General features: G+C 33.7%; 3 protein-coding genes across 3 annotated transcripts; 1 reads left to right on the top strand and 2 right to left on the bottom strand.

Annotated features, from left to right (window-relative positions):
• Window positions 1–72: 72 nt before the first annotated feature.
• Window positions 73–2,749, bottom strand: LOC113510623 (proteasome subunit beta type-3). Its single transcript, XM_026894087.3, has 5 exons — window positions 2,589–2,749; window positions 2,079–2,284; window positions 1,279–1,447; window positions 483–611; window positions 73–256 (listed from the first exon to the last, which is right to left on the bottom strand). The coding sequence occupies exons 1-5, from the start codon at window positions 2,589–2,591 to the stop codon at window positions 146–148; spliced, it is 618 nt and encodes a 205-aa protein (XP_026749888.1). The 5' UTR covers window positions 2,592–2,749; the 3' UTR covers window positions 73–145.
• Window positions 2,750–3,449: 700 nt separating this feature from the next.
• On the bottom strand, window positions 3,450–4,839 carry LOC128202369 (beta-ureidopropionase-like). Its single transcript, XM_052902483.1, has one exon. The coding sequence runs from the start codon at window positions 4,576–4,578 to the stop codon at window positions 3,472–3,474; it is 1,107 nt and encodes a 368-aa protein (XP_052758443.1). The 5' UTR covers window positions 4,579–4,839; the 3' UTR covers window positions 3,450–3,471.
• A 3,039-nt stretch (window positions 4,840–7,878) lies between these two features.
• On the top strand, window positions 7,879–9,316 carry LOC113510684 (beta-ureidopropionase-like). Its single transcript, XM_052902499.1, has one exon. The coding sequence runs from the start codon at window positions 7,956–7,958 to the stop codon at window positions 9,123–9,125; it is 1,170 nt and encodes a 389-aa protein (XP_052758459.1). The 5' UTR covers window positions 7,879–7,955; the 3' UTR covers window positions 9,126–9,316.
• The last annotated feature ends 825 nt before the right edge of the window (window positions 9,317–10,141 follow it).

The raw sequence follows: 10,141 nt of genomic DNA, 5'->3' as shown, positions 1-10,141 counted from the left end.
AGGGACTAAGCTCAGTTGAGCTGTAGTATATATAAAATTTATAAATGTGACATAAGAAAAAATATAACGAAATTAAAATTTTCAAGAATTTTATTATGAAAAAAGAACTTTCACAATACCCAATACAATTATATCTTATAATAAATTAGTCCATCCTAGTCTTGACATGTTTCTCTGTAATCTTATCTTTCTCAATGATATATACCACAGCACCCCAGCCTGATATGGCGTCGCGGTCCGCTGCATTCACTAGCGCCTGCGAAATAACGTTTTTTATTAGATTAATATGAGATCTAAAGGTTCAAGTTCCTTGAACCTCCAGACAGTGACTATCGATAAAGTGTCATGAAATTTTTTTTCATTGTCATAAAATTGTCCAAGTGCATGAGCATAGGCAAAGGCTGGCCCTATTACCTGGCTCACCATTAATCATCAATTAATTAGTTTCACATAGATCAAAAGTTTTAATAAAAATAAAGTACCTGTGAGATAGTTTCAAATAGTTCATCAGGCTTGAGATTTGGCTCCCAGAGAGCTTCACACATACCATACAGCTGTTCTGAGCAAGTGCCTGATACTACAAAATCTTCAGGCTCATTTGGACAGCCAATCTGTAAGATGATATTAATTTTAAATGGATATTGATTCTTGGTCTCTATGAACTTTACTAACTTATTAAAAGAGTGAATAAAGATTATCAAATTAGTGAATGAAGACTATTATTAGCTATTTATCATAACATTTCTTATGTCTTGCAGGAGGGCATGGATTTGAAAATATTTAGTTTTATTACCTGTTACCATATTGGTAGGCAGCTTGGCATAAGATTTTGGGATTCAGGGGGAGACTTTGTGCAAAAGTCGTTTGTTTGGGCACCTCTGTCCCATTCGTGTTTCAACCATGAAGCAGTTGTTTGCATGACTGTGTTTTGGTTTGAAGGGTGGGATATGACAGTAAATTTACAGGGTAGAGAGGAATAAGTCGTCAGGAATGGCAACACATAGGGATATCATGGGAGAAACAGTATACTCTGTTATGTCCATGGTACTGCTCATGTTTATAGGTGATGGTTACCACTTTCTATCAGGTGGGCTGTCAGCATGTTTGGCATTCTAAGTTGTATAAATAATTCTATTCTTTCGCATATTGTGTTTTGTTCTTCTAATAGTACTAGGGAAGTAAGTACTACTTAATAATTGGTAGTACTAATTGTATATTTAGATTTATGGACAAAGTACAAAATTTGTTATTGGAATAATTTTATAACAGATAACTCACCAAATCCATATTGCATACATAAGGTTGATTGTCATATGGGTCTAGACCAGCAATAACTGGTTCAATGAAATAAGGGCCAAAACGCTTCTCGTACAGCATGTTGGACAGCATTGCCGAGAATGTCTTCGGCCTCATAACTCTATTCTCTTTCAGCTCATATAGGTTCATTCTGAAAATAATATACATAGACTAGTTTTAGTTTTGTACACTAGCCATTTCATGCAGTTTCATTTGTATGAATTTCTCATTGGATTTATTTTTAGAAATAAAATAAAATTTCTTTTTATTGAACATCAACTGGTAAGGGTACTAGCCTGAGCATGGCATAGAAAGTGTAGGTTAAAAATAACTTAGATTTTTACAATGAAATAATAATGAATGGAATATAATTTTCATATTTTAATAATGAGACAAAAAAAAAATTATTCTAGACTAATATGTAATACACGAAATTATGTAGACCACTCAATCCTCATTAAAATATTTGAAATCTATTGGTATTCACTTCTCACTTATTTTTCTTACTATGACTAGAAAAATTTGTTAAAACAAATCATCTCATCATTTTCCATTAATTACATTGCTTTATTGTGCTTTCTTCCTTTAGTCATGTATTATAACATACAGAAGATATAAAGGTATGGTGTGGCAGCATATTTTAGACTTATTTTAAACAGGAGTTGCACAAGAATAGAAAAAAGCTTTTAGCAACTTTATATAAAACAAAGAATAAAGCAGGTAAAAATTAATAATTGTTTGTTACTAAATCCACTTTTCTAATAACACAAATATTTTAATACCTGAATTTTAATCTTTGATGTACTGTCTGAGTGTCTGTTGCTAGACCGGGTAGCCCAACGAACAATGTGGGACCCATCCGATAAACTTTTGGGAAATTAGTAGAGACAGTCTGTGCCTGGATGCCAAACCGCTTATCTGTAGCGATAGCTACACAGTCCTGACCACGCATCGCGACTACAGCACCACCATTGTACGCTAAGATCGACTGGAAAGTAACGATTGTAAAGTTAAACAGGTTATAAAAAATTGGGCCTTCGAAATATATATTGAAATGAATTATATATGAAAGAATCATGTCAAAACTTATATGTTAATTATATAGATTATATTGAAAATAAATGTAACAGTATAATGTATTGGCAATTTGGTATAATTTGTGCGAAAACAACGAATCTGCTTTGTAATGTTGTGTTTAACTACAAATTACTAGTTGTTCAATTGTCAATAGAAACACACGAGTATAGTTGATAATTTAAAAAAAATAAATAATAAAATGATATATTTCTTACCATTTTAGTTTAAAGATATTTTTTTAATACAAATAAATTTATTGTAAACCAAAACTGAAAAATGACATATCATCCGGCTTCGCAGAATGACAGATCAACTTTACCATAAACAAGACAACATTTTTATTTTGTTTTATTTGAGTAAAAGAATTTACATACTGTATGATTTAAACATGAAATCAATTTTAAATCGTTCATTTAGACATCAAAATAATTTTAAAGTCACTATTACTATAACAGAAAATCAATACTTTTAATCTTAATTTTTAATTATTTTTATACTTAAAAAAAAAAGCAGTGAGTAACTGGTAGTGGTGCCTCTGCAGAGCGATTTAGGAACTAAAATTACTATTATGAATTAGTTCTATCTTTTGCTACTAGATCGTAAATGGCGCTGTTTGTCAAAGAAAAATGTATTTGACCATAATAAAAATTTTTTTGAAACAAATAATCGTTCGTGATGTGTTCGCGCAATGTTATAGGAAACTTGTCCCATGTTTGATTTTTACACAATACTGTCACCATGTGAGATTTTTTTTAAGAGATCATAGCATGAGAATCTTCAGAAACAGGGTAAAGTGGATTCTTTGGTGTCGCAAAATCGCACGGAATTGAGGGGCTATGTTTATTCGTCATTTCTGTGGGTTAAAACGAAAAAAAATACGGGGCATAAACACTATAGTTAGCACAAAATAAAATACACATTGTGAGTAAGTTATAACTTGTAGCCTGGCCTGCGATAGTTGGAACATCGTTTTAATTATTTGCTTTGTGCTTGTAACAATGTGCGGCCGATGTAACACGGTTTGCACATAATGTTCTTACTTATGTGGGTATTGTACAAAATAATAAAATACAAAATCCAGAAAAGTTCATTTATTTCTTACTTTACAGCGTTTAATTCTTTCGCATACATATCTAATCGAGAAGTCATATTAAATCCCCAGTGATCTTTTACTTGTCTGCATAAGTTTAAATCTACTTCGGCTATAAGGAGTCCATCACTACATTTTGAAAGACTGGGAGTTCTAACTCCATTTGGAGCGGTCACATAGCTTGAACCGTAATATGTTCTAGAAATTTGCTTTTCCTCATATTTATTTTTTACAGTAAACACTTCTGTGCCCACTCGATTGATACCAGCAGTAAAGTAACTGTTAGCTACAGCAGCATTGCGAGCTTCAATACCCCAAAAGGATTCCCCAAATTCTGAAATAGTTGCTGCAGGGTTGAACACCACTTCGGCGCCATTAAGAGCAAACATCAACCAGTTCAGTGCTTGATGTCGACCATAACAAATGTTTATTGCGATTTTTCCATATTTAGTATCAAATACTGGGTGACCAGTGTTTCCTGGAGAATAATAAGATGTTTCACTGAAGCTGCCCACACTAGGGAGGTGATTTTTACGGTGTTTACCCATAACTTTACCATTTTCATTGATAACCACGACTGTGTTCCACCACACATTATTTTCATCTAGTTCCAAAATAGGTGAAATAATTACCATACTGTATTTTTTCGCCAGCGGCGCCAGAAACTGTATGCTTGGCCCATCAGTTGGAGATTCTACGAATTCTATCCATTCATTTTTCTCTCTGGTACAGAGGAAGAAAGGTGCCGACCATACTTCTTGCAAGCAAATAATTTGAACGCCTTCCGATGCGGCAACATCTATTATTTTACCAACTTTTTGGAAAATAGCGTCTCTTTGCTCTTTTAAAGGTTTATGTGTAGGTAAAACAATTGAATGCTGCACTAACCCAAATTTTAATATCCTTGGCGATCTGGCCTCTTCTTTGGACGCTGCAAAGGAATATCCACAAACTTGGAAATTTTCATTTTTACTTGCCATTAATGTCGAGAGTCTTAATTTCAATTCACAATGATCTTCCTGTCCATAAAATATTCTATTGAATTGTTTCAATTGCTCAGAATTTAAGTTTGTCTCTATAATTGCATCAAGATCTTCATTTGTGCATGATTCCATTTTGTTATAAAGTGATGTAAATAAATTATTTATTGGTATGCACTTTTATGCACTGTCACAATTTAAAAATGAATATGATTTAAAAATAATGTAGTTATATTTTTTAGTACAAAGCAGTGCGTCCCGATTGTCGTGTATTCGTTTGGGACACATCAAGAACGTTGGACGACTGTATAGTATAATTTCATTATTTCTATTTCTCACAAAACTATATACATTCAAGCTTTAGGTACATTTTGTATCAACAACGCGAGGTCTTTGATAACAACGACTTACGTAATGCATATCTTCTGGTAAACAGAGTGAATGTAGCTATAGGTGTACGTATGTAGTTAAATAAAATTGTTACAACAATATAACCATGAGTTATATTTTTATATTTATTTGTACAAGGAACACTAAGACTTATTTACATATATAACTTCAAGATAGCAACAATGAAATCACATAAGTTTTCACCAATAGACGCAATATATAAAATTTGACATTGCTTGCCCCAGATAAATAATTCAAAGAGTATAGGATTATTTACCTCAGGTATCTACACACGTGATGCAAACATGCGTCTTGTATATAATATAGTGAACAATATAATATAAAACAAATGTGCTTAATATAAACAGATAATTCTTAGTCAAAAGGTATAAACATAATACAGTATTGTTATATTTTAAAACTAGCGGCCCATCCCGGCGTCGCACGAGTAGAAATTTTTACATTTTAAAAAGTGGCCATTGAGGCTGCGCACGCGACGGAAGCTTAAAAATGGAGTAACTTCTCCCGTTTTCCCAACAGTTCCCTTCACTGCTCTGCTCCTATTGATCGTAGCGTGATGAAAAGTATATTATAACCTGCCCAGGAGTATGAAGAATAATTGTACCAAGTTTCGTTAAATTCCGTCGAGTATTTTTTGTTTCTATAACGAACATACAGACAGACAGACAGACAAAAATTTTACTGATTGCATTTTTGACATCAGTATCGATCACTAATCACCCCCTGATAGTTATTTTGGAAATATATTTCATGTACAGAATTGACCTCTCTACAGATTTATTATAAGTATAGATATAGAAGTTTGATTGATTGTTACTAGACAATGTCTGTACATTGATGATATTTAAGGAAAACATAATAATGAGTATATTAGAGAAAATTAATAAAAGAGTAATATAAGGATTAATATAAGGAGAATAAGAGCAATAGAAATCAAATTAATAATTTTTAGAAATTTTATTTCTCTGTGTTTGTTTCGGCATCACGCAAAGCTACTGCACCGAATTGGATGCAGTTTTTGCAGTTGTGTTTTTGAAGATCTAATTTAAAACGTTGTGTAAGTCTGTTTTAACTTGATACGTCATCTAGAAATGGTTTCCTTCTTATGAAATTCACGCGTAAGAAGTAGTGAACAAAAAGTTTAACTAGCTCTTTGCAAGTGAATGTATTTTGTATAGCATATAATTGAATTAATCAGTAAGGAATAATTATTATTATAATGTTACTGAATAACTTTTATGGAGGGATATACATGAGAATGATTTTAGCATTAAGTCCATTTTCTACACACATCTTGTAGTAAAGAATAAATATTATTATTGTATTAACTTACAAAAAACTACAACTATAATGAAGTTAAATGTAAGATATCTGTGCCTAGATAGTCTACTATCTTATCTATATACAGACAACAAAATAAGTACTATTAATGTAATGGTTATGCCGTGTTTCTTTTTAATGGATGATTATGGAATGGTAACCCCGCCTGCGCTATCGATATATACTGGCGGGACACCAGTGGGGGATGGTAGGTGAGGATGAAAAGGAAGGTCAAATAGCCCATCGTGATGAAAGCGATGATAAATTAGTCACGATAGTTTCCAGGGGGAACCGCGTGGAGGTCGATCTATTTTTTTATACAACTTAGAATGGCAAACAAGCTAACGGCCCACCTGATGGAAAGTGGTAACCGTCGCCTATAGACATGAGCAGTACCATGGACATAACAGAGTATACTGTTTCGCCCATGATATCCCTCATGCGTTGCCATTCCTAAGGACTCAGGGGTTATTCCTCTGTACCCTGTAAATTCACGCCATATCCCACCCTTCAAAAATAGGGTAGGTAGGGTATATTGACAGTAATGGAGACTAACCTCCGCATTACTAACAATCCCTTTCCCCCTGTGCCATGTGTTCCTGGCATAGAATGGGCCACCTTTTCTTTTCCCATGGGTATTGAAAGAGGCGACTAAGGAAACTTAATGGTGGAGGTATGGGTAGTAGCGTCCAACTTAAAACATCACCAAAGCCTGGCTGCAGTTGCCAACCCGCCTGCCAAGCGTGATAATTACTAGCAAATCCCCTTCTATGGGGGAGGCCTATGTTTTGCAGTTGACAGTTATAAATTGATACGAGTATAATATTTCTATTTAATTTATTTATATATTTAATTAATATATTTCTTTAAACGTACGCTTTTTTAAACGACCTCAAATGGCCAAAGAGTCAGTGGATGCAGGTGGCTCAGGACCGTTCCTTAACGTAGTCTATGGGGAGGCCTATGTCCAGCAGTGGACGGATAATGGCTGAAATGATGATGTATGATGATATTTATATATAATTATTATGGTAATTTTTAATAAATTGAGATCCTAAAAGTTCTTCTACAGAATAGACTTTTGGAAATGCCCTTGGGAAATAACGCGTTCTGCACAGTCGTATGGAAAATGTCAAAGTATTGGAAATATTTTTATGACACCTAATAATCAAACTTTGCCTATAAGTATGCGACAACTGTAGTCTGTTTGTACAGGTACATAAATAAGACTGGTTCGAGATTTGTTTTATTCATTGACACTATTATGTCATACCTACATTACCTACATTCGTTATATTTAGACTTAGACAGTTTTTATCTTACTGTTTTATTAAAACAAACAATGAACAAAGTAAATATTATTAAGTATTATCGTTAACTTGAAATGAATTTGCTTATATTAATTTTATAATGTTTGTAAATATTATAAATTCAAGATATCCTATTAACAATCTTTACCTTAGGTAGAAACAGACTTGTATTAGGTATTATTAACAATTCAACTTGATAATGGATCATGTTAACTCTCTTAGAAATATTCTCTTAGGTTATAACCATCCGGGTTGTCACGTAGACATACTATTGATAAAACAAATATTTTTCTCTTTCGTGTATTGTCTCAATCTTTATCGGAATGGGTCGAAGGCCATCAGGATCGGATCACACATATAAACAAGCTCGCTCGTTGCATTACCATTAAAGCACCTATTTAAAGGCGGCGCCAGTCGAGAAGGATCAGTAGTTACCAGAACACTTCACATAACGCACGAATACATCGCACCATGGAAAACGAAACGCCAAGTCTGGAAACCATCATCAACAACAACCTCAACGGCCGAGACCTCGAAGAATTCAATAGAATTTATTATGGCCGAAAAGATAACCTTGAAGTCAAGCTAAAGGAGTCATCAATTGCAGCTGCCAAAGAGGGCGATTTCGAAATTGCTGCTTACGCGTTCCCAGCTAAAAAGGAACAAACAAGACCACCGAGGATCGTCAAAGTCGGCGTGATCCAACATTCCATCGCTGCCCCAACTGACCGTCCAGTCAGCGAACAAAAGAAGGCTATTTTCAGCAAAGTGAAGAGGATCATCGATGTTGCTGGCCAGGAAGGCGTAAACATTATTTGTTTCCAAGAATTATGGAATATGCCTTTCGCATTTTGCACACGCGAGAAGCAACCATGGTGTGAATTCGCCGAGTCTGCTGAAGAGGGTGAGACTACGCGGTTCTTAAAGGAACTCGCTGTCAAATATGCAATGGTGATTGTCTCGTCAATCCTGGAAAGAGATGAAAATCATTCTGAAATTCTTTGGAACACAACCGTTGTTATAAGCGACACTGGGAATGTTATTGGTAAGCATAGGAAGAACCACATTCCCAGGGTGGGAGATTTTAATGAATCCAACTATTATATGGAAGGCAACACCGGTCATCCCGTCTTTGCTACCCGATATGGTAAGATTGCTGTTAATATCTGTTTTGGACGCCACCACGTACTAAATTGGTTGATGTACGGTTTGAATGGAGCAGAGATTGTGTTCAATCCATCAGCAACGATTGCCGCAGAGGCTGGCAGCGAATACATGTGGAACATTGAGGCAAGGAATGCAGCTATTACCAACTGTTACTTCACAGCGGCTATTAATAGAGTCGGTTACGAAACTTTCCCCAATGAATTCACTTCAGCTGACGGTAAACCTGCTCATAACGACCTCGGCTTATTCTACGGTTCGAGCTACTTTACTGGCCCTGATGGTGTGAGATGTCCAGGTTTGTCACGTACCAGAGATGGTCTCCTAATAGGTGTTTTGGATCTCAACTTGAACAGACAGATTAAAGATCGCCGCTGTTATTACATGACTCAGAGACTGGATTTGTACGTGAACAGCCTCAGCAAGGTTCTGGAATTAGATTATAAGGGCCAAGTTGTTCATGAGAATGATAAGTAAATGTATAAATATATTTGCTGTTATCTGAACTTGTAGCTTGGATAAAATTTTATCTACTTAATGTGAAGATGTAAAAGTAATCATTACGGATGTTATAAGTTCGTATTTTACTCAGACTCCAATGTTTTATATAATTAAAATTTGTATGCAATTGAATAACGTGTATGAAAATAAATAATGACTATTACGAATTTGTAACTTTTCTTTTGGGATACGCAGAGATCATAAATTACCATTTCCTCATATCCTATATATTTTCTTTGAATTCCTTTATTGATTTTTTATTTATTATATGCTCAGGGTGTTCAGGTAGTAAATAAAACGTAATTTATTACTACTTATGTGGATTTTATACAATGATACTAAATACATCCTACTAGAAATTGTCTGTGACCGCTTATTGTAGAAGAGTTTCAGTACTATAAAGCAATTTTCTCTTAATAACAATAAAGATAGTTTACTTAATAAATCTATATTAAGTATTATGTTTTATATGTATTGTACTCAATATAGATACATAGATTTAATATGTAAAAGGCCAAAGATAATTAGAAATACAATTTTTTATTCTCCATTTTTATGACAATTTTATTTATTCTTTATTTGAAATTAAAAAATATAATAAAAAGTTTTTATGCTAGTATTAATTTTTGTTGGAGTTTCCAACATTATAGAAATAATGAAAATTTGGTAAAGTAATTTTTATTGACTAAATAGGTATATTATTTTGATTATTTATCAAGTGTACATTTTGTCTACTGTGTTTATATATATGTATATCAATTTTTCAAGAAATTTCGTTTATTTGGAAATATTTTCGGTGCGTAGATAATGTATTTATAATTCAAATAACTCGATAACTATTACTAGAACTGGTTTCACACCTGTACAGCATTATAAATTTACTAGATATATACGGGGTCTCTTGTTAGTTACCTGGTGGGTGTTCGTAATTCCAAAAATCTGAATAAATCTTTTATTCTTTATTTGCCACAGTTAAAAATCTGAATAAATCT

The sequence above is a fragment of the Galleria mellonella genome, unplaced genomic scaffold (assembly GCF_026898425.1).
Source record: "Galleria mellonella isolate WM207_F2 unplaced genomic scaffold, CSIRO_AGI_GalMel_v1 utg905, whole genome shotgun sequence".
In the NCBI taxonomy this organism is placed as follows: domain Eukaryota; kingdom Metazoa; phylum Arthropoda; class Insecta; order Lepidoptera; family Pyralidae; genus Galleria; species Galleria mellonella.
The sequence above is the reverse complement of the archived record's forward strand: the minus strand, read 5'-3'. Positions and strand labels throughout refer to the sequence as shown.

Coding starts and splice junctions, on each gene's coding strand:
- LOC113510623 (XM_026894087.3), bottom strand. Junction 1,448..2,078: donor CATCAAAGATTAAAATTCAG/GTATTAAAATAT, acceptor TATTATTTTCAG/AATGAACCTATATGAGCTGA. Junction 257..482: donor TATTTGAAACTATCTCACAG/GTACTTTATTTT, acceptor GTTATTTCGCAG/GCGCTAGTGAATGCAGCGGA.
- LOC128202369 (XM_052902483.1), bottom strand. CDS start 4,578: ATGGAATCATGCACAAATGAAGATCTTGATGCAATTATAGAGACAAAC.
- LOC113510684 (XM_052902499.1), top strand. CDS start 7,956: ATGGAAAACGAAACGCCAAGTCTGGAAACCATCATCAACAACAACCTC.